This window comes from Balearica regulorum, chromosome 14, assembly GCF_011004875.1.
Source record: "Balearica regulorum gibbericeps isolate bBalReg1 chromosome 14, bBalReg1.pri, whole genome shotgun sequence".
Lineage (NCBI taxonomy): Eukaryota > Metazoa > Chordata > Aves > Gruiformes > Gruidae > Balearica > Balearica regulorum.
This window is the reverse complement of record NC_046197.1, coordinates 8,570,484-8,594,714: the sequence shown is the minus strand read 5'-3', so window position 1 is coordinate 8,594,714 and position 24,231 is coordinate 8,570,484. Positions and strand designations below refer to the sequence as shown.

Sequence of the window (24,231 nt, the reverse complement as noted above, 5' to 3'; positions counted from 1 at the left end):
AGTAAAAAGAAAAGGAGTTTGCATGCCATTGCCTGGCCCAGCAAGAGGATATGTGTTCCAGTACCTAGCAAATTATCTAGCTTCACGACTGAAATACCTTCAAGGATGCGGGAAGGACCAGAGTAGGCATGCGAGGCTAACAGTATTAATGTGCACCCACCTTTGTATTTTTGTGGTCCTTTGGAGGTTATCGAGCTCAGTGAGAGGGTTAGTAATTTCACAGGGAAAACAAGGAGAGGAATTGTTGAAAGTACAGGCCAGATCTTTCAGGATGGTTCTCTTTCGAGACCAGCTGTTGCTAACCACACCAACTGCCCCACTGCTGCTGCTTTTTCAAGCAAAAGTTTACTCCTGCCACCTTGGACCACTTGCCTGATGATGCTGAGTACACCAGTGGAGCAGAGGGAGGGGAAATTAATCAGCAGCCAGACAAAACAGAAGCATTGTAGGGAATATTTACCTGAGATAAATGAAGGGTAGGATAGAGTAGGGATGCAGGAGAGGGGAAAGTGATGAAGCCACACAGACTGTACGAGGGCGAGGGAGACGAAAAGGAAATCTATGAAAGGTAGCACAGTGAAACATTAAACATCCTCCTGCTCCTTTGATAGAGTTCTTTGTGATGCGGAAATAAATCATCCAGTTCTACCAGCCTAACAACGCCCACCACATCTGCATAACAACATTTGACCAGAGAATAGCAAGATGTTTTCCTTTCCCTTTTAAACCTATTTCTAATTAATGACTTCTTCAAAGGACTTCAACTTCTTTTCTCTCTTGAAACTTTCATTGAACTTGGCAGACTGGTTTCTTGTACCGTAACTCATGAGAGCTGCACTACCTTTAAAAATGGGAAAACATTGTCAGCACATTAAGTCTCAAGCTACATTTGCCTTCCAGTCAGCAATTTGAGAAATTAATAACCCCTCACTAGCAAATTTTCTAGAAATGAGTGAAAAGCTGCACATATTCTTTGGTATTAGTAACTTAGTGGCAAGGATGAGAGATGAGAATATCAGCATGGCAGTTGTGTAATTACTAAACACACAATATATAAAGTGGTCTTAATGAGCCTAGCATTTAATAAATGCTGAGCAATGTGATACTAAAAATATAACTTAGTTTTATTCCCATATTTAAGTAACTTTTAACATAAATTACACTAAAAATCCATTTTCAACTTACTGCAAGGCCTGCATGTCTGAAAGACTGCAGCATCTCAGGCACTGTGCAATGAAAGGCACCTAAGACTATAATTTTCATTAGTGTTTTCTTTATCTTATATTTTCAGCTTTCTAGTATGAAAATAGTTATATATGACTTTTGAACATATAGACTGCATTGCTAGCACATTTCCATACCTTCTGCATTGCACTGTATCTTGTATTGGGTAGCTGTGATACTTGGCTATATGCTGTCATGAAGAGACCTCAGCAATAATCATAGAATCGTAATAGCCCACAAACCATCAGACTCCAAAACCTATAGATGTGATGACCCTCTTGGTCAGCAAAGAACTCTTTCTAGGCTAAAGGTACAATCCACTTCTGTCAATACAGTCTATCTGCGGGAAATTCTGCAAGGCTCTGTCTACAGCCTTTCAGATTAAAAAGCCTCCATCAGAAATGGAAAGCTGCAACAACAGGAAAAGTCTTGATTTCAGATACAACTGATGAGTCATGTAGAAAGACGCCTAAGACATTAGTCACTGCCTGCTTTCTCATTGTATACTACTGTCATTTGATTTCTCAATAGCTTTTCTGTATCATCAACTTCAGTATTTCACATAGCCTCACAGAGAACAAAGACCTGCACAACAGATGACATTAAAAAAACCCACAGAACAATGAAATCTGTTAAACAGTTTTATAAAAGAATGCAGGACTGCAGAAAAGTATGAAAATAAATAGTCCTATTGGTAAAGTACAAAATATCACATAGAGATATAAAACCAAACAATAGCATTATTTATCAGTGCTAGTTAAACAAATTTAAGACAAAAGTTTATGACACATTAAAAATATTCTGCTTTTTCTGCACTGCTTTTGTTACTGTTGGCTGAAACCTCAAGAGATCTGTTCAATGTGGCAGAGATCACGGGAGAAATGGAAGTTAGATTTCAAGTGAAGACACAGGAAATGTTGCCTGAACATGAAAAGCTAGAAAAAGTGCTCTTGTGTGTTATGCAGAACTGAAGTTTTAAGGAATGGTTCTAATGCAAGTTTTGAAAACTGAAGGAATTTTGGTATTATTTACCTGTTCAAGCCCCTCTCAAATTTAATTAGGAAGACTTTCTAGCAGCTGCCCATTTGGATTCCCACCTCTACTGAACTGGAGCCAGGTAGACTGTGGAAGATAGCAAAAGGCACCAGAAGACAGCTTGAACAGTGTCAAAGCATCAACTGTGTCAACTGCAGCAGGAGACCTGCATTGAAATAAGGGCGAGAAGCCAGAGCAGATGTGAACGTGCCATCATAAGTACGCTAGGAACAGTGGTTAATTAGAAGATAAGGAAAATGTACTGGTACAGAAAAAATAATGAGCTCATAATATTGAGTACATTTGACAAAGAAGAATACTGGGGAGAATATCAAAGGTTACAGGAGGGGGAACTGCAATTTCCAGTCTTAACCATATCTAAGTTTAAGATTTTAATAGCATTTTCAAAGCTCCTTTGCTTAAAATTAAAAACAAAAGTCTTCTGAGAAGTTCAAGCTATTTTACTATTCTTGACGTGCACTTTGGGTCTTTCTGTTCATACTTTGCCAACAATGAAACTATAACCCTGACTGCCCTTGTTCAAAATGAAAACTCTACATCTGAAAACAGACATTCTCTCCTTGAATTCTTTTCCCACCTTGTCACAAAGACACTTGCTTTGATGTTTACTACTGTGTTGGTTTTGCGTGGCAAGGTTTTGGTAGCGGAGGGGGGCTACAGGGGTGGCTTCTGTGAGAAGCTGCTAGAAGCTTCCCCTGTGTCTGACAGAGCCAATGCCAGCCGGCTCCAAGACGGACCTGCCGCTGGCCAAGGCCAAGCCAATCAGCGCCTCTGTGATAACATATTTAAGAAAGAGAAGAAACAGTTAGAGAGCGCTTTTTGCAGCCAGAGAGAGGAGTGAGAAGATGTAAGAACATCTGCAGACACCAAGGTCAGTGCAGAAGGAGGGGCAGGAGGTGCTCCAGGCACCGGAGCAAGATTCCCCTGCAGCCCGTGGTGAAGACCATGGTGAAGCAGGCTGTCCCCCTGCAGCCCATGGAGGGAGGATGAGGGGGTGTAGAGATTCCACCTGCAGCCCGTGGAGGACCCCACGCCGGAGCAGGTGGAGACACCTGAAGGAGGCTGTGGCCCCGTGGGAAGCCCGCGCTGGAGCAAGCTCCTGGCAGGACCTGTGGATCCGTGGAGAGAGGAGCCCAGGCCAGAGCAGGTTTGCTGGCAGGACTTGTGACCCCGTGGGGGACCCACGCTGGAGCAGTCTGCTCCTGAAGGTCTGCACCCCGTGGAGGAGACTCACGCTGGAGCAGTTTGTGAAGGACTGTCTCCCGTGAGAGGGACCCCACGCTGGAGCAGGGGAACAATGAGTCCTCCCCCTGAGGATGAAGAAGCAGCAGAAACACCGCGTGATGAACTGACCATAACCCCCACTCCCCGTCCCCCTGTGCTGCTGAAGGGGGTGGAGGTTGAAGCCAGGAGTGAAGTTAAGCCCGGGAAGATGGGAGGGGTGGGGGGAGGTGTTTTTAAGATTTGGTTTTATTTCTCATTCCTCCACTCTGTTTTGCTTAGTAATAAATAAGATGAATTCCCTCTCTAAGTTCAGTCTGTTTTGCTCGTGATGATAATTAGAGAATGATCTCTCCCTGTCCTTATCTCGACCCGTAAGTTTTTTTTTTTTCATTGTACCTTTTCTCCCCTGTCTAATGAAGGAGGGGAGTGATAGAGCAGCTCTGGTGGGCACCTGGCCCTCAACCAGGGTCAACCCACCACAACTACCTAAGTATTACCCCGCACAGGTGCTTTACAAAAACATGCAGCTCACTGCAGGACTTGTGGATAGGATTTCAGTTGCTACTACTTGAGATATTCCTGCACTGTTCTGCCATCTTATAAAATGTGGGTTTACGGGTTTATTGGGCATATCATCAGGGCAGACACAATGACTGAACCAGGTATTTGCATTCTCACTAGTTTAACTTTTGAGACCTGCACAACTGCGAGAACCTTGCAGCAAATTTTCTGAGTGTCCACAGGCACCAGCTAACCCCAGCGGCACGTAAGGACTAAAGCAAAAGGGCACTTGCGTGGCTTAAGTAATTCTCAGTTTTCTTCCCCATAGATCGCTTATTGTTTGCACCATTTTTTTATCCACTCCCCTTCTCTGAAAGATCAATTCAACCTAAATCAGGAGCAGAGAAAGTTTAATGGGTACTGGGGAAGCGAGGGCAGACCATTAGAAGGATTGGTTTGTTTAGTGTAGGGAAAAAAAGTTTACTAGCAGCCATGATTGCTTTCCACAAACATCGTCAAGCAGGAACAAACCACTTTCTTCCAGAGACACAAAAAGGAAAACTGAAAAGGTGCTGGACAGTGTGGGCACGGTGGAAAGCTTAGGTGTGAGATGTTCCTGAATACGTTCCGTTCCAGGACTAAAGAGCTTGCAGAGAGAACCCTCACTTTGGTTTCATTAAGAGATTTACATCTACGTCTAACAGACTGAGCTCAATAGTATGGAAAGGAACGTGAGGACACAGGAAATATCTTCTGGTTCAATATTTTTGCTTTTCTCCATCTGTGTCTACCCACAGACATTTGTCCAGGCATTTAGCAGAGGCTGCACTTTTTGTTTAGCAAAACCATGAAGTAGCTCATGATCATACAAAGTTAATGTAATCCTATCTAAAATTCATTAAGTATTTAAACAAAGGATGGAATTATTGATTTTCTTCACAAAATTATACGGATTAATAGGAATTTTTAAAGTACATTGTTTGATTTGTTACTCTAGGTTTCTGCTCAGCAATCAGGATCCACAAAGTTAAGGAAACACTGAGGAGTCAGGGAAGATAGTAACTACCAATTAATTAATAAACACTGGTAATTATTTCAAATATTATTCATTAATCTTCTATTCCTAAAAAGGTAGAAGAAGGGCTGGATCTAACACCACTGACAGTTAAATATTTATAAGTTGTCATGCTTTACAGCATTTTTCTTTTTACTTTTCAGTTGAAAATACTCACAATTCTATAGTCTTTTGTAAAAAGTTTCAGTATATTCTTTGAGAAGTTTCTTTGGAAGGCAGAAACTTCTGTTTTTAACGTAGGACATCAATTAACTACATGCCTATCACATCGTGATTAAAAGAAAAAAAAAACAAACAGTTTCAGAAATCTAAAATTTTCTGGTCATGCTGCCAAGGCCAACCTTTTTGCTATATTTTTGGAAGCAGTGGGAGTCATCTGAAAATTACCTACTGGTTAACTTTTGGTTTGTTTTTGTTGTAGTCATTTGCTATCGCATATAATCACACTGGGCTGTCAACGCCACTCAGAGTCAGCAAGAAGCAAAATGAACATCTCTCAGAGAGGTACAAGTCTTAAATATAGATAATTCATCAAAAATAAAAAAATAAACTAAGAATTGCATATTTACTTAGAACGGAAAGCAGAGCTGGACCATTTCAGCATAGGATTGCAAAAGAAGCTTAAAGTGTGTTCAAAACCATCTAAAGTCAATGAGATTTGGGAAGCTACATCCCTTCTGTATCCGTGGAAATTCCCAACTTATAAAACATTGGCTACAAGTCATAATGATCGTGGTGAATTGGATGTCTTTTGCTTTGATCTTTTGGGTCAATCCAAACCCCCAAATAGAAGCCAAATACGCGGCTTGGGAACCTGCAACAAGGAAAAACAGAAGACAGTTTATAAATCCCTGTAAAGAGATTAGTCAAGTACTTGGCCGTAATCAGAGAGAGGAAATGCAAAACCATGATATAAATTACACAGACCAATGGCTTTGGTTAGAAAAAGAGAAAAATAACCCTTGGATGTTTCCTATGAAGGTGCTGCCACTAGTATGCTGTTTGAAGTTAAATGAAAAGCAAAACCTGCTAATCAACAACTCAGCGGCATACCATAATCGAGTTACTGCAAACTTGGTCATGCCTGTGTTTTTTGGCTACACAATCTTCGTCCATCGACATAACGTGAATCTCAACAGTTTGCTGTCAGAAAAAGAACACTGAGAACCAAAACAATACCTCATTATCACACCCACGTAATTACCCACCAGCTTTTCCAAAGCACCTGTTTGCCCTCCTGTGCACGCCAGCATCCCAGCTAGGCTGAGCAGCATGCTCTGCCCAAAGCTCTCCCGACACTGAACTGGTCGCCGTTGAAACACACTTGTTAAATCCTCACTACTATTTCAGCTTGACCCCTTAGAAGAATTAAATTTAACCTTCTTTTCTTATGCCCCTGCCCATCCTCCCTATAAACTATGCTAAAATAAGGGAACCATAGAAAAAAATCTAATTTTTACACCTGCACTTCCTGCATTTTGCTTTCCACAATATTACAGAACTAAGAGTGATGTTAATATTTAACTGGTAGTACTTTTAAAAGTGCATCATAGAATGAGACACTGATAAGATTCTTAATTGCAGAACAACTGAATAATAGACTTCAGAACAGGATTAAGCAATTGCAAACTAAGACCATGATTTTATCCACTTCAGCTCTTATCACCTTAATTATTAAAAAACCCACAAAAAACCCCCAAGAACTTATCCAATCAAAAAAACCCACCACCCCAACGTCCCCCCCCCCCCCCCCCCCCCAAACTTCTGCCCCCAAACCTAAGCCATGGATTTCCATATTTCAGGACGAGTTGCATGAAAAAATTTGGCAAGCTCTCCACAAACACAGTAACTACATTCAAATACCCTTACTACGCCCGAAAATATTTATTCTATGATTACCCATCTGTTTCAGTGAGGTTCATTATAGACCGAGGTGCCACTCAACATGCATAGAATAGCAGCAGAAACCCAATATTTGCTTAGAATTTACATCAGGGCTTAAGCCTGCAAATGTTTTATTCATGTTGCTCTCAAGGTGTGCTCAGATAAAGGACTGGTGGATTTCTAACCATCCATTACGTGGCTCAGTCTTTTGGAAAGTTCCTTCTCTAGAAAGCAGTCCTTTGGACCACTAGGAGACTGAAAGAGTAAGGGCAGCATTATGGGGCACTTGATCTTTCTGTATCTTAGGGAGACCTCAAGTCACTTACACTGCAGGAACAGAGTCAGCCAATTACCTCCAGAGGTGCATACCTAATAATATCACCATTGCAGTTCTGGATATACCCAGAATTTTTATTTTACTAATCTGTAGAAAAAACCACCAGTCATGGCAGGCAGACCTTCTGTGCTAGCTTGAAATTTGTTTAAAAAAAAAAAAGTTTTCACAACTTGTCTGTGGCCAGCCTGCCTGCTGAATTAAGGTGCAGTTCCATGTCTATTCAGAATCTTTTACATTTGTAAGCAGCAAGGAACGGCTTGTCAGTAGAAGAGCTGGCATGACTCAGTGGTGGCTAGTAATAGTGAAAACACAGAACAGGACTTCTCTGAAAGTTTCATTAAAATATGGAATTCAGCCCAGGATGAACTCTCCATAACACTCGCTTGTAGAGAAAACAAATACTCCACGTAAGGAAGGCTGTGAAAAGCTCATTAGCTAAGCCAAGCACAGCATCAGCACTTGCAGGCATTCACTGCTGTATCTCCAGCCGCTTTCTAATCACTGAGGCTTCACCCATTTGCACGTAGGAAGCCCACTGAAATTCCACTGAGAGCTGGGCCAGCAATCAGATCGCAAACTCGACTATGAAGCTCTCTCACTTTACAGGCAGCACTTACTTTTTTCAACAATATAAACACAAGATTAATGAAGATAAGTGTTACAGGTGAATCCAGGCCCTGACCCAACAGACTGTCTCTGCTTATATCTCTGCTTTTTCACTCAGATCATTAAGCAGGGCAGGGAGCATCTTACGAGTAGCATTTTCTAATCTGAACATTTCAGGAGTTCTTAAAGATTGCTGAACTTACTGCATTAGCTCCATCCCCTACACTGGGAAACCTCTAAATGGAAAGTTCACCAAGCAGTGCAAAAATCAGTGAACATTGCAGTTCGCTGGAAGAGTTCATACTCTGAAATTACGTAAGTGATCTGAGTTGAGTGAGAACTACACCCCTTGGGAGCAATTTCCAACAGTGCTAATGAGAGCACATCGAGTTCTTTCTGTCCAGAGACTGCCACTGTTTGTCACTGTATTTAGAGCACGTCTTGGTGCTGACTCACAGATGCCAAGCGTATTATATCACCTTTCAGTGGTTCTGTTTAGTCAGCTATAAAGTTCAGCATCTGGTTCCCATTCCGGAGTTTATTTATATAGAACACCTACTTATATTCTACACACAGGGAGATGAACTGTAAAGACACAAAGGACTAATGACTAAATGGACCATTAATATGGATACAGAAGAATACATTCAGCTCTATATACATGGGACCAGGGGAAAAAAGATACAGCCAGGTTGAGAGGATTACTCAAGTATTTTAAGTTCTGATTTTTGGGAGCCAGAATACTTAAGTTGTTAAATTATGCAGGACAGTCATACTGAAGATATATCACTTACTCCTTAAATCCATTGGAAGTTTTTAGGGTGGCTTTCCAAGTTTCTGTCTTGTTTGCTGAATAGTTTTAATGGGTGCTTGAAATACTCTGGTATTATCACACACTTGAAAAGGGGCAGAGAGTGAGCTGACTGGAAAAGCGAAGCCGTGCTATTATCTCTGATTCTCACTGAAAAATCAGAATTTCACAAAAAGACTTTTATTAATTTACAACACCAATAATGCTCATGTACAAACCCCACTGGGTAGGAAGCCATGTTTTCTCTTTCTCATCACTGAAAAATACAAAACTAGGTATGTTCTGGTCCATCAATGCATTCCCTGGTATAATAGGCTATACAAAACAGACTATGCAATATTATACCTTAAAAATATAGAATGCTAACTATTACCCTTTGGTATCCTTCATTTTCCTATGCTCAAAACTTCTTGTCTGTGACAATTTGAATTTAATATTTGATTTTGCTAGAGAGTATTGAATGCACAGGCTCATGGTTTGTGCCACATGTACGATTGGAATCCCATCCTTTAGACGGTGCTGCAGGAGCCTCTGTTCTTGCTGTCTTTTTCTGACATTGTTTCAAACTGAATACTGCAAATCCCAGCTCTCAGGCCAACCTATGTTTCATTCTCTCTCGTGTCAGTGCTACGCTCCAGAGAGTAGGTCTGTTATGTTTTGCATATTTGTAACTGGAAGCATGCTGATTCCAAGTGTGCACCTTGGACAGACTTAAAGGTTTCTTTCCTTCCCCTCGCCTCCCCCCTACAGCAGCTGTGTGATGGATATTTCAGACATTTGCCACCAGAGGGAGATGACAAAATTCCACAAATGAAAAAAGACAGCAATTGACTAAGACAGTTAAACTTTTTTTTTTCCTTTTTTCTTTTCCCTCTAGATGGCTGGAAACCAGCTACATTTCACAGTACAAACCAAGCTCAATGTGCATGCCATATCTGATGAACATTTAAACTTAATTTACTATTTTTTCCTCCAGTAGAGCAAGACCAAAAAGGAAGAAAGGATTTTCCTATTATAGAACATTATCAAAATGCTACTTTTTAACCATTAACATGGATTCATCATCCCTTTTATAAAAGGAAATTTTTGATTAACTGAGATTCCGAGGGGTTGCTTTACTTCACATATAGAAATATGCATGAGAAATGGAACTCTTCCTCAAAAAGTGTTCAAGGCATGGCAATGGCAGAGGCTGGGATTCAGCCCCAGGTTCAGAAAATTCTTACTTGCGATCAGGGATACACTGCACACAGAAGACCCCACATCCACACAGGACTGTTGAATCGGAACCAGACATACATACAGTCTCCAAAACAAAGAGCATTGGAATAATCTAGGATAAACTCAAACAAAAGGCTGATCTACACTGAATTTACAAGTTTCTTTCAGTCTAGTTTGAAACATCAAAGGGAAATATAATGTATTTTGAATTTAAAAAAACCCATAAATTTTGATGGCAAAAAGCAGCTGCCGGTTTCTTCATGGAAGAGAATTCAAAGCTGAGTCCAGATCAGCTTTTGGACAATAACATGCAAAATATTCATTTGATTGGTTTACATTTAGCACAAGCCTCACACACAACACTTCTTTCCCCAACATCTTCAACATTTATGCCTGTACAAAGATTTCAATTTGAGGGATCTATTCCATATATGGAGTTAGAAATTATCTTTCTGAAAAATTCTGCTCATTATAGCGAAAAATAATAGTGGGAGAAACCTCTTCTGATTTTAAGTTCGTATGCCTATTCCAAGGGATTTCTTTAGCCTCTCTCTTTCCAGCTGTAGGATTTCTTCTGAATACAATTTTTATCTTTTGCAGCCAGAGATTATATCTGTAAATGCTGTCTTTTCATACCATGCTCTTGCCTCTTCTCCAGATAACAAATGCTCCTAGTTTCTGAAGTTACGTTTGGCAATTGCTGGACTAATCTCCTACTGGCATCCAGAGCAAGCGCCTGCAGGGGAATCCACTTGGCCCAATCGCTGCTCCTTCCGAGGCAATCTGGACGCCTCACTGTAAGGCTCAGCGGAGCTCAAGGCTTACTGCGTACAAACCATGCGGTGCTATAGGGGCAGAGTCACCCTGCCCGTGGGACTGGCCCACTGAGCCGCCCAGACCACACAGCCACCGTCCGACGGCAGCAGCGGAACAGCACTGAAAGAACAAGGAAAGTCAAACCAAGAGGGAGGGACTGTTTCCCTGGTTTTCTTAAAGATTCTCTTATCATATTTTTAATATTCAAAACTGACCGAGAGGGATTAGTATCACCTTAGAAATTGAAAGAGGCGTATGAAAAAAATGATAGTCCGTGCAAACTGGGTGAGGTGAGCCAGCCAGCAGAATCAGAACTGCTCAGCGCTGTACTGAGCGAGCAAACTGCCTCCAAACTTCTAGCCTTGAAATTAATTAGATCAACCCTTCCCCAACTAGAATTTTTCTACTGACATCTTTTTAAAATAATTAGCTCATCACTTATGGAAGTAACAGACACTTCTAGTATTTTCTGCAGTTTCAAGCAGAACACATTCTAGGACTGGAGGAGTTGGGCAGGGTGAAGTGCCGGGCAGTGCGCTGCTTTATGTGTCTGGCCTGCTTCGACAGCATGCAGCGCTGGGCACAGCAAGAGGCAGATTGTCAGACTGAAGGGATCATTGGTCCGCTTTGGTTTTCAATTGCTATCTTTTTATAGGCAGGGCCAGATTTTACAGAATGACCCTTTTAATTAGCACAATTAGCTCCACTAAACCTTTTTTTTTTTAGTCTAATCAAGTAACAAGACAAAGAAGAACATCATGTAGCAGTTTCCTGTGCAATAACCATAATAAAAATAGAGACCAATGAAATGGATAGTTCACACCCCATGAAACAACATAACAACCAAGTCTGTTAATTAAGGCATTTTTCTTCAGCATTTATCCCTTTCACTTCTGAATTATTTCTTTTCCTTCAAGAGACACAACTCAAAACCTCTCCACTTACATTATTAATCAAAATTGCCCTACCACCAGACATAGTTTTTGCTTGATCATTTTGATTAAAAACACATGCTACATGCTATCAGAAAGGCAATGCTCTGTTTTGAAGCCCCTACTACCACCCAAGACCCTTACTGTCTAGATCCTTGATCCTATTTTGGATTCACCTGAGAAGATTCCTCTTTAACTGAGGAACCCAATCACATTGTGAGTTGGGGTTTGCCTTTTAAAGTTGCACCAAATTCTCCAGTTGTAAGAAAGGAGCATTCCTAGTATTCCTGGCTATTCAGATGAACACTACTACTGCGCACGTGAGGTTTATGCCATACTTGGCTTGTAAGTCTGCGCTCCAGAAATGTTTGGGAAAGACAAAAACAAGGTACATTCTCCAAAGGACGGTTTCATACAAGAAGCTGAGATTTCTTCTAGTCTATGCTTAAGAGTCCCTAGGAAAACAGTTTCCAATTCTCTTCTTTCAGCAAAACACTGGCTTTGAAGAATGTTTATTACAAGAGAGCTTAGCATGTCCCTGTCTGTTTTTACATTGAAACAAAAGGAATTTGATATCAATGAAGGCAAAATTTAACCTATCACTGGCAATTTTATTTTCCTCCCTAGAACCACACAGTTGTTTCAATGAAAGAAAATGAAGGAGAAAGTTATAGAAAACAAAAGTTCATTCCACTCTCATTACTCACCTTGCTCACCAGAGAAGCATAACAGTATTCAAACAACTAGGGAGCTGAAGGCAGGAGGACTGTTGAGGTCACAACAAACCAGTGAGGGTTGCTGGATCCCTTGGCTCAATAGGCTTCAGCTGGAGGATTAGTTCTGCCCAAAGCAGCAGCACCTCTTGCCCTCCCCATTCTCCTCATGTCCCACCTGGCCCCCAGACTGCCCAAGGAGGACCTGTCAACAGAGGCAATTAAGAGCAAAGATTCACCTCAAGCTGCAGGGCTTCATTTCTAATTAAATGCTGTTCACAATCAGCAGGCAGAGGTTTCCAACAACACACCCTCTATTATGCACGATGACTACCCTTAAAATACTGCTTGCTAATAATTAGAGTGTTAATCATGACTTCATTAATGCATTTTTTCCTGTACAAGATAAAATGATGGGAACTGGAATAAGAGATGGAACATTACTAAACTTTTAAATAAATCCATGGTGGATCACTTTAAGGAAAGACTGAGATCTGTTAATGACTTGCAACTCCACGCTGAAGATAGGGAATAAGCTGTAAATTTACAAATAACTATATAGTAACTGAGAAGAAAAAGAGTTAGCTGTTTTTATCTCCATAGCCAAACACCTAGTGATAGGCGTAATCTACCTTTTGATTAAATCTGACCTTGAAACCTGCCTTCTTAGGAACATTGCAAATAATTTTTTAGTAAACTGAGGTTGCAATTAAAAAAAACAGAACAATATATTATTGCTTGCATTAGAGAACCTTTTCTCAAACAATTCAAATATTTGTTTTAAAAAATGACCTGCACTTTGGCCATTTGTTACATCGATTAATTAGTCATCACATCACATTCACTTAATTACCAATTGCTCATTTTCAACAGTTAAGTTTGAATTAAATATCAGAATTCTCATTAAACTGTGCCTGCCACATCAGACATCACATCAAAAATGACACAACAGGAGGAATGTGACTGTCACTGGCTCCTGGCAGACATGCGTTGGGCAGACCTCTCCCTTGCAGCATGAGGTGGGGGAAGCGTGAGTGGGAAGCTCTGTAATGGGAAGTAGAACATTTATAGTTTCAAATAATTGTAGATTTTCTGTTGCACTTGTAAACCTCTTACATCTTAACCTGCATGAAACAATTTCTTTCTCACTGCAAAATGGGATTTTGAGGTTTGTGGAGCAAGATGATAATATTTAAACAGGAGATTTTAAAACAAGTCCAAGACAATCGCAGGTGATAAAGTAAATAGTTATTTAAGTATTTATTGTTATAAATTTACCAATATATGGGACGGTTCCAGCTACTAGAGGTGCTTGGATATTTTCTGGTAAATTTTTCTTAAACTTCTGAGAAATTTTCAGATAGAAGCAGCAAGGTAAAGTCAGTTGTGGTAAATTTCTAGGCTAAGTACAACTACTAAATCAAAACTAAAGATGGCATAATAGGATACAGACCTAATTTAAATGATAAATTTCGATTTTAAACAACACTTTGCAATTTAACTTAAAATATACTCTGATAACACAGCAGAGATACAAACTCCAAACATTTTGGTTAAGCCTATGTATGTTTGCAGGGTTTTTTGTTTATTAATTTCTGAACATTTTTCTGCCCCGCTTCAGGATGATAAAAATACTTCACCTTGTGATACTAACCCAGCTAGTCCCAAAGTAACTCTTAGGTGACAAGCACTGCCCCAAACCTCCTCCCTTGTTCAAGGACACAAAACTGGAAAGAAAAAGCATTTTGGCAAGGTGAGTTGCTGAAACAGCTTGAGGCAGTGGCGGCTGTTCAACAGAACACAGTCCTATTCATTTCTGCTCCCTGCCAAATATACAGGAAAAATAAAGAAAGCTAACAGGACAGAAAAAATTAATAGATGGAAACAAACAGGCCTACCCTAGTCCTCTAAACACTCTTCAGCTTCCCTTGGCAGTACTTTTCAAATTAAACATACAGAACTCAAAGAAGCAGGATAATAAGAAACATCACTACACTAACAGACGTTGGTGTGGGGAAAGAGGAGACAGGAGCAAAGGTTTGATTAGTATAGTCTCAGTATACAAATTTGAATAAACTGGTACTAGAAATACTGAGTAGGCTAGAGTAGGTTTGCTTATGAATTATTAATAATTTAAATTGCTTGTTAATATGCACACTGAACACATAACTTTTGCAAAGTTATTTGCAAAAGAAAATAACTCTTCCCAAAGCATAACCAAAAAGAGCTTAAAAATGTTAAAACTTGCTCTCTATATTTCCCAAATCTTAAAAAGATTTTTGATTCTAGTTGAAAGTTGTCAGATTTTTATTTTAAAAGATCCAATATCAGTGGCAGATTAAAAAAATAATGCGGGGAGCAGCTTAAGACAAATATAACAAACTACAGTCTCTAAAAAGATAATGGAAATTGAGGACCAAATTGTAAAAAAGTTAATCCCATCTCAGAAGTCTAAACTCGTGTAGCTTACAGCTTCATCTCTCACATATACATAAAGAACTACAACATCCTTGTAATAAAACTTCTTTTGGTATAAACTCATCACAAAGCTTTAGGCACAGTCTCCAAATTTAGCTCAGTGCAGAATCTGAGAAGTGCAGGCTATAATTGGGCTTCCATAGAATAATATAGAAGGAAAAGCCCAACACGGTCACATACATGAAAATAGGCTGTATTTGTGGATCATTCAGGGATCCAACTCAGACTGTAACCTTGATACCTACCTCTCAAAACCTAAACTGGGGCGCTACTGTATATAACAGTGTCATATAAGTCAGTGTATATGATAAACTGCATGCGAACTCTAGATAACTACCAGGAATTTGATGGCAGAGTAAAACCGAACCTCACAGAACAAAAAACAGCCAAGTCACGGGTGAAAGAAAGTGGAAATGGAAGCCAAGTATCTGAACTTTCAGAGCACTGCTTTATTAAAGACAGTTTAGTTTCAGATCCACTTTAGGACAAATCCAGCTGCCAATGTCATTTGTAAGCTTAAAAACTCTGAAAAAATGTTATCATGTTGTCCTGGCTAAAGCTCAGCTCTGAATCTTCCTGCAATTTGGAAACTCTCTAAAGGGACATCATAGTTTCCTGCTTAATTTATCTTTTTGATTTTAATGAGCTTTGATATGCATAAAAGCAAGCATACATGGTTGGGTTTTTTTTTTTTTTAATAACTGTAACTGCGATAACTACAAATACAGCCTTCTGTCAATAAGCCAGTTTAAATCATTGTATAAATACAGACTAATTGTTGCGTTTCATTTTACTTTGCACTTCTGTTGAAATTAACTGCCCTGCCTCCTTCAAGGAGGCAACTGACACCAATTTACACTGCAGGCTGCTGGGGAGACTTCATCAGTCCTGTAACAGACTTGCCAAAGCTGTCAGAGTAAACCACCATCTTTTCATTCCGCAAATGCAGAAGAGCACAAAGAGTAATTTGGTCTGAGAAACAATTCTCCAAGACATTCTCAGAATGTCTGCTTTGACAAAACATAATTTGTGTCTGAAGGAGCAGAGGACAAATTAATTTCCATCCAATATTTTTAAAACAGCAGTTGAAGAAAGTAGAGTGGTACTTCACTTTTTTTTTTTAAATGAAACAAAAAAACTGAAACAAAAAAAATCCCCATCAAAAATAAAACCCCAAAACAAAAGTATTTCCCACAAACTAATCAGAATAAAGGTAAGTTATCCACTGACTTCCAGATTCCCTTTTGTTACTGGTTGTTCCTCTTTGAAATGTGCAATTAGTGGTAAAAAGTAACTCTCATCTTTCTAAAACCGTTTCCATTCAACTACCTCTGTACCACCAAAAAAATTGCATTAACATAGATCAAATGAAGAAGCCTATTGTGCTAAAATCTGGACAGAAAGCAGTTTCTAGCTTTCAGATAAGAGTTTCTTTGTACAAAGAACTCATACAGAGCTTATAAAATTCTTCTGACATTCTCTGCAATGTTAAAAAAAGTTATGCCCGCTTAGAGGAAGATGAAGCGCGAACTTGAATACTCGTTCAAGTAAAGCACAGTTTTGGAAAGAGTCCAGCAGTCCAGGTTCTTCTCTCCTCTTACAGCCATAACTTCTTTGGAGACTTGTCAAATATAAGAAAAATCCTTGTACCTCTGAAAGCACGGACATTATCAGAGATTGAGTGAAAAAAGGTGTGGGAGGCAATCAGAGCTGAAAGACAGCAAGAACAGATTAGAGGCAAGAGTCCTGGCAGATATACAATATCATACGTGCATATGTGATGACATGTATCCTATACACATGGCTGCTGACTCAGTGCAGGATGAGGAGTGGCATCTAAAAAGCAATAACCATGGTTTATGGGTGTGGGATTCTATAATCAGGGCTAATTCTCTATGAAAAACAATATTGTCTAATGAAGGCTTGAGAGTTGGAATACCTGTGTTACAACTTTTTGGAGTTGTTTTCAGCATTCTTCTAAGCATGGCATCATTTGGAAGGATGTCTCTCTAAAGAGCACAACTCACCATTTTTGACTTTTCCACCATGCTCCAGCTAAATTACATGGGAATAAGCATGCTAGCCAGGGAATTTGGAAGGGTGAGTCACACAGATTTTTAAATCTACTAAATATAAGAGAGAGAAACATCATTATCAAAAATGCTTTTGTTCAAATGCCTTGAAAGTGTAACTCAAAAATTCACTCTGCAGAATTGGAATTCACAGAGTACCTGAAATTGGTATTTCAATACTCCTAAATTACCTCAGTATTTTTTTCCTGCTAGTGTTAATAAGGGCAAAGAAAATTCTTGCTTTGTTGCAATAGAACCACAAATTTAAAGTTTCCACTCTGAGATCTACTAAAGTTCTTTTAGAAAACAAAGTTCAAAAAATCATTAGAATAGGTTTTACTGTTGTTCAACACTTCTCAGTTACTTGTTTTCCTTTTTTTCTCCATAATTGCTTAAAATCAAGCAAACGAGATCTATAAAATCAGTTCTTGAGAGAAGCATGCATCAGTGATTTAATTCAGGTTGGACACAAAATCATTGTTGCAAGTGTTCATTTTCTAAGTCTTTACAGATCTTGGGTATTGCAGGGTCAAACAGTCATGAAAGTCATGCTGATGATCCATCCCTTTGAGTACAGGAGATAGAGGCTACAAACACCTTGTAAGAAGCATTGGCTGTTACTGCTTGCAGCTTAGTCCCTACCTTTTCCGTCTGACTTTGTCACTCCTGTGCAGTGTATGCGTACAGAAAAACAAACTGCCATTTGGTTTTGGCTTCATCTATAATGGCAACAAATTGGATCTCTCTCAAACTAGCAAGTGGCTGACAACAAAGCCTTCACAGTCAGCCACATAACTGTTTCTGTAACAAACATACTGATATAAACTTGGCACCAAAGTTAGAAAAAAAATCATTTGTCCATGGAATACTGCTTCAGATATGCACAACTACCTTAAAGAAACAGAAATATAGAAAGACACTTTCTATATTTTAATAACATGCGAGTTCTTAAAAGTCTCACATAGATTAAAACCAGTGACCATTAATCAATTTGTCATATGCAGTGACTACTTTGAGAATAAGGGGATGAGAGAAACGACCAATCAAAAAGTTAGTGTCATTTAAAACTCAAGTTTTATGTATTTCAAGGGAGATGGTGAAGATAAAATGCTGTTCTCTAGAAATCATTTTAAGGTCAAATTATTCTGGCCAAATTAATCCCAAGGGTAACTGTTCATTTCACTGGAAGTGCATCAGAATTGAATTTAGCTTATGGGGTCCATTGAAGTAAATAAGAGTACTTCAACCTGACTTAAGCAGGCATTATATAAAGCTGTACGCTATTTGTATGCAGAGTGGAGAACTTCATCTCCCTACCCAATAACATGGAGATAATTTATTGTTATATCAGTTTTGGGGGATTTTTTTTTTAGTTGGCTTTTTTTGTTTGTTTGTCTTTTTCCAAAGTCTTTAAAAAAAAAAAAAATCAATTACAGCCATGGAAGAATCAAAAGCACAAAACTCATGTGAAACAAGCCTGGAGAAGTTTATTCCTCTAAAACTGCTAGGCCGTATCCTGTTTATTTTCATGCGGCCTTAAGTCAGAAATCATTCCACTGAGCCTTTAAGGAATTTAACAGAACACTACCAGAATGTTACATAGCTTAGAGGCCCAACCTACAATGTTTTGCAGATAATTGTATTCCTACCGCACAATTCTGTCCAAAGAGCTTAAGAAACATAGAAAGGTATTAATTTCTGTCAATTTTCAGGGAATAAGAGAGTAATTTCTATACAATTGAACAGAATACTCAATGCAGAGTTTATGCTAATAGCAGAGAATAGGCAAAGTCTGACATAGCTAGCTGGTATAAAATAAAGCCATCACAATTTCTGAAAAAGTCAGTGAGCAGAACTATCTCACACCAGACTGGGGCTTTGCTTCACATCATCACAGTATTTCTGATTCGGGGTGGAAGGTCCCCAAATCATATTTTTATACTGCCTAACCACAATATTGGTTTGGGTTTGTGTCTTGCAAACTTGTTTCTGTGTTTTCTTAAATAAGTTTTAGTCACCTGATTTTTTTATCTACTGAAAAAGTCTATCACATCTATTTCCACCCCCCCCCCCCCAACTTTAGCCAGGTAGATTGCAACAGGAAATCATTTTCTGGAGAATCATTTATTTTTCATTGTAACCAGCACACAGATAGGGGAACTGAAACGTGCACAAACTAGTCTTAATCATCTACACATTTAAGATAAGTTCTCAATTAACTAACTTACACCAAAGTCCATGCCTTAGTAGCTAAAGAAATGTGCATAAACAAAAGAACCGAAACAGGAATTTTGTCTTTTAGAGATGATAGATAACTCTTATTCAGGTTCCCTGATGGTGCTCAGCAATTTTCTCCTCTTTTTCTCAGACAAAAGGTGTTGATCACCTACATACACCATAATTTAAAATTCCTAGTACCTCTGACTGAAAGACCACCTACCAGTCCATCTGGAAATCCACCTTTAAATACACTGGAACCAGTTTTCAGGAAAGGTGAAATTCCTGGTGAAATATTGATAAATGATATACATTCTTGGTACTGTTGAAAGAAATAATTAGCACAGCATCTTTCAGAGATGCCGACTGCTACTTGAGTGGACTGTACAGGTTGCTGAGACTGCTCAGAGAAATATGTTGTTACACTTTCTTGCTTAGACAGTGTAATGGAAAAGTACCTCTCTCCATTGCTTAGTAAACATCAAGATTGCAGAGATTTTCTTTATTATTAAGTAGCATTTCTCAATTGCAATTCTTATGAAATACATATTACATCAAAACCTAGTTCTGTCTTCAGAATATAGTCAATTATTTATGTGTATGTGCATATACTGTTTGATTGTCCCTGAACATTCACATATTCAGCTGAATTTAACTAATGAGTATTTCTAAACAGATTAGTTCTGAAGAAGCAGAATTTACCTATGAAAACTACAGCAATCTTGTATTGCCTCTTCAACATTAAATGGAGTAATAAACAGGGACTTAAAAAAAACCACCCGGTGTCTTAAATACTAGGCAAGGGTACTTACAAGCTGTAATATCTATAAGCTATATTATATTTCTTCCCTCTTCATGTTGCTTCTACAGCACACAAATCTTTCCTGTGTTATGCCTTTGTGCATAAACTCAGTTTTTTTGTTAGAAGAGCAACTTCTGGCTACCACAGTGAAACAAAAAATAGCTCTGGTCATTTTCTGTTACTCAATGTTGTTGCCCCACTAATTTTCTATTAATATTTTCTATTGTTTCTCTAAGATAATATTGGAAAAAAACATTACTATGCGGTTTGCTGTGCAACAGCATCAGTGATGCATGAATAAAGAGACACTTTCAGAATAGACTAAATTATATTTGTTTGCCATTGGTTAATTTGAATTTATTAAAAACTTGCTTAGTTACTACAGCCTGTAGTAAGATGCCAAGGTGAAATGTGGTCAGTGTACCTCACTACTTAAAATAAATGATTTTTGTTATCAGAATTAGTTCAGCGCATTTGTAACTGCTTAGAGGCTTGGAAGCCCATCTATAGGGCATGATTTTCCTAGCCATTCCTCAAATTACAACTTATATATCTGTTTTAAAAATCAAGCTTCTAGTCTATGAATAGTGAGCAAACTGCCTCTGCTTCTTAACTGTAAGATTTTCATCTCGAATAGTGGAAATGCTAAAGGCAAGTGTAGCAGAGGTAACCAGCAGAATCAGGGATCTTCATTTCTCAGCCTTAAGCTGATTTTAAGGTAAGGACTTTTACTTCTTAATCCATTTATTCAATTCTGCTTGAATTCAAAAGGGCAGAGTTAATACCAGGAAGCTGAAAGCTAGATATGTCCTGAAACCCATACAAATGTACTCTGGGTGATGAAATCGGAATTTATGAATTGTCCCCTCAAAAAAGAAAAAGCCAAACCAAAATAAGCTACTTCCTACCTAGGAAATCTAAAGAAAGCTTCTACAAAAATCAATTCTACGTTGCATTTTTTTTTCTTACTTTCCCTGAATATTTCTTAATGCTCTCGAAAATTTTCGTGAATATTGTTGGACAGCCATGTGAACCGGGAGGACCTCAAGCCAAACAGCATGTTTTGACATGTGCGGAGTGGCTAGAGACTTATTTGTTATATTTCTCCATACACCTAAGCAGCAGAGATTCTGCATTTCATTGGCACAGTCCCTGTAGTACATTGTGCCAAGTAGACTTACAGTGCTGTATCATTAATAACTTTTTTGTAGTAGGCACTTATGCTTTTTAGCACACCTACCATGGGGACATATGGTCTATTGCATCAGCCTTATAGTAGGCTCCAAGTTTTACCTACCAGGAAAATACTTTTTTCTGAATCCTCAGATTGGAATTTTCGTGTCATATTTCCACAAGTAATTGTCTGAAGCATCACAAGGTGCAGCTAAGCATTGCTGCAAATCACCCAGTGGGAAAACCAAAGGAAAATGTCTCATCTCCCGGCCTTGTCCTGAAGAGCAGAACGCTAATGCCAGCTGCTTATTGATAAAAATTGTGGCAGATTTACCTCAGTCCCTTCCACTTTTGATGGATAGAGTCAAGCTTTCTAAAATTGACTTGACGTTAGGCTGGGACCGTTGTCATACTATGCTATTACCAGCATTTTTTGCCTTTGCTGTTTATTATGTCTTCCTAGTGTATTTAAAAGTGCATTCAAAAGGAATAATAAGAGAATTATCCTTCAAAATTAGACATCATAGAGAAGTCTGGCTTGACTTCTGAAATTATATGGAATATCAGTATTTCTCCCTAAACTTTCTTTTCATATTAATATATATATTTAGCAGTTACAGACATGGTCTCTGCCTTCTGACAATAATCCAGGTCAGAACAGCAGAGGTGTTTGACATGAACAATTCATACTATGGCACGTGAAAGCAGCTAGCTGACTTCAAATGTAGTCCTTTATGCCTTTTTCTAATATCAGCCATAGGTAAGAACACAACTCAGCACAGCCAGATTCTGCTCATAAAGCACTTACGTATCCATCTCTTAAAGGAATTAAGAGAAAGAAACTAAGTAAAGATATTGATTTCATCTGAAAGTAGAGCACAAACTGGCTTAGAGTAACGAGAACTATACAGTCAAGGAAATAATTTTGTTACAGTGGAATTTTCACAGCTCTACGTTTTCATTATTTGAACAATGACAACCAGTTCCAGGTAGAAAAATAGCAAGCATGGTTTGAGCTTTGGTGATTTTTTTTTTTTTTTTTAAATAACAAAATAGATTAAAATTTGATTGTGAACAGTTAAAGAACATGGAAATCTAGAATAATGCAGAAATTTTAGTTGGAATATAGAGGCTTATTTTTAACACAAAAATGTGACAGCCTATGATAATTTTTTAATATTATATCATTTTTCTAAACAGTAGAATTATCCCAGAGAATATATTTTTGGGAACTGATTTAATGCAGTGTACTATGAATTATATAATAATAATAAAAAAAATGAACTTGCTGCTTTACCTACAAACAATTGCAGGTTTCCAGATACTGTTAAAAAGATTCACAATATCAGCTTATTGGGGTACTTTGGACTTTAAAATAATCACTAAGGTCTTCTTCAAGACTTCTTATTTTATGCCATCAGTCCAAATACTTAAACGTCTGGGGAGGAAGTGTTAGTAATATTTTAATTTTAAAAAACCCCAAAACAATATATATACAACTGCAAACTATTTTAAAATCTGATATTAAAAGAACTACTTTTGTGAACCCAGTCAAACCCAGATACTCTTGGCTGGGTCATGTTTTCAGATGATAGTTTCCTTAGATGAGGGACACTGTCACTTAAAAGATTTTTACAGATCAAAGTAAGTAATACGTAAGATTTACTAAAAGAAAAAAAATATTAAAAAAAGCACCAGTTCCCTTTTCTAAACAAATCTGTTTACACCAGTTCCAACAAAACATTACTATTAATAATGAGGTGGAATATCTGTCCCTATAGAGAGGAGCATCCTGCTGTGACACACTATCTTGTTTGCCTTTCATCACTGAGAATATTAATCACAATGCAGTTCCTGGTGGGATAAAGATTTATAGTAGCTCAGATTTTGGAAACAGTTAATTAAGCAGCTGCACTAACTGAGTTTCAGTAAAAGAAAGCCTAGAACACTTTGGAAAATGCAAAGTAAAGCTCCATAGTCGACTTTCCGTTTCCAACTGGAGCAACTGAAGCAGCCTGAAAAGAAAAGAAGCCCTTTTCTAGACATGAGACAATCCGTGTACTTTATGGAGTCCCATACCCCTGGCACTTTCATAGCTAAATACTAGGACAAACAGGAATAAGACTGGAGCAAAAGAAATTTCTTACCTCCTTGGAGCACGTACTTGGAAAGGAAAGATCCTGTTTGAAGGGGAAACCACAATTTGCAAGGGCAGGCGAGCTATATTCAGAGGCATAAGTTGTTCCCGCCTTGTTGACTTTATTAGAATGTGGGATGAATGTGGGACTGGAGAGAGCTTCCTCAGCTGTTCTGAGGTAAGAAAAAGAGATCTTTTGTTCCCCTGAGAGGCTCAGAAGTAACTGTTGGGCTAAAGATGAAGTTTAGGATACTCTGCAGATGTTCCCCTTGTTTATAAAGTGGTGTGTGATGTCTAGGAGGAAAGAAAGGAGGAGTTTGGAAGTTTGATATCTTCAACCTCTTTTCTTGCTTTGCTTGGTAGCTAATAGATCAAAGCTGCTAAATGGGCTGAAGTCCTTGTTCATGACTATAAATAAGGCATCTCCTGGAAATCCCCATTCCCTCACAGACAAGCTCAAAGGATTGTCTTCGCTGTTTCTTTTCTCTGGGTTCTTGGCCAGGGGTAATGACATGAAAAGGGAGGTGATGAAATGAGAGGCTGCTGAAAGTCCCACCAAAAAGACTGGCTGTACTCTCTCAGATGTCAGAGTAGGATCAGTTAATGTGTGGGCTTCAGCAGGAATGTTGCACCAAGGGCTTTTTTTTTTTTTTTTAAATGGTATTACACTAGAGTTTTCAGTCCAAAGCTGGTGGGCGGAAACAAATACCTTGGTGACTGTTCGCCTGCTCATTTTAACTTCTTAATGTTTGCTCAGAGCCTCAAGGAATTTAACTGTTAACATTAACACCCGAAGAAGCTCCTGCTCCCTGATATTAACTAGAGAGAACTATCTTAACAATATTGTATTTAAAAGAAGAAAAAAAAATTTGCCCCTTAGTTCTGTTCTGACATTTCTTTAAGAATATACATAACAGATACATTTTACTGTTGTGATAAACTGAACAAGAGC

At 38.6% G+C, this 24,231-nt stretch overlaps 1 protein-coding gene across 2 annotated transcripts in view; it reads right to left on the bottom strand.

The window, feature by feature from the left end:
- The window catches only part of ATP10B (ATPase phospholipid transporting 10B (putative)), a 153,794-nt gene extending 130,331 nt beyond the window's left edge, over window positions 1-23,463 (bottom strand). Inside the window, exon 1 of one of the 2 annotated variants that reach the window (XM_075766331.1) lies at window positions 23,290-23,463. In XM_075766331.1, the coding sequence (XP_075622446.1) occupies window positions 23,290-23,378 (89 nt within the window). In that variant the 5' untranslated portion in view covers window positions 23,379-23,463. The remainder of the gene's footprint in view (window positions 1-23,289) is intronic. The other variant, XM_010303668.2, reaches the window with a different exon arrangement.
- Window positions 23,464-24,231: the final 768 nt, after the last annotated feature.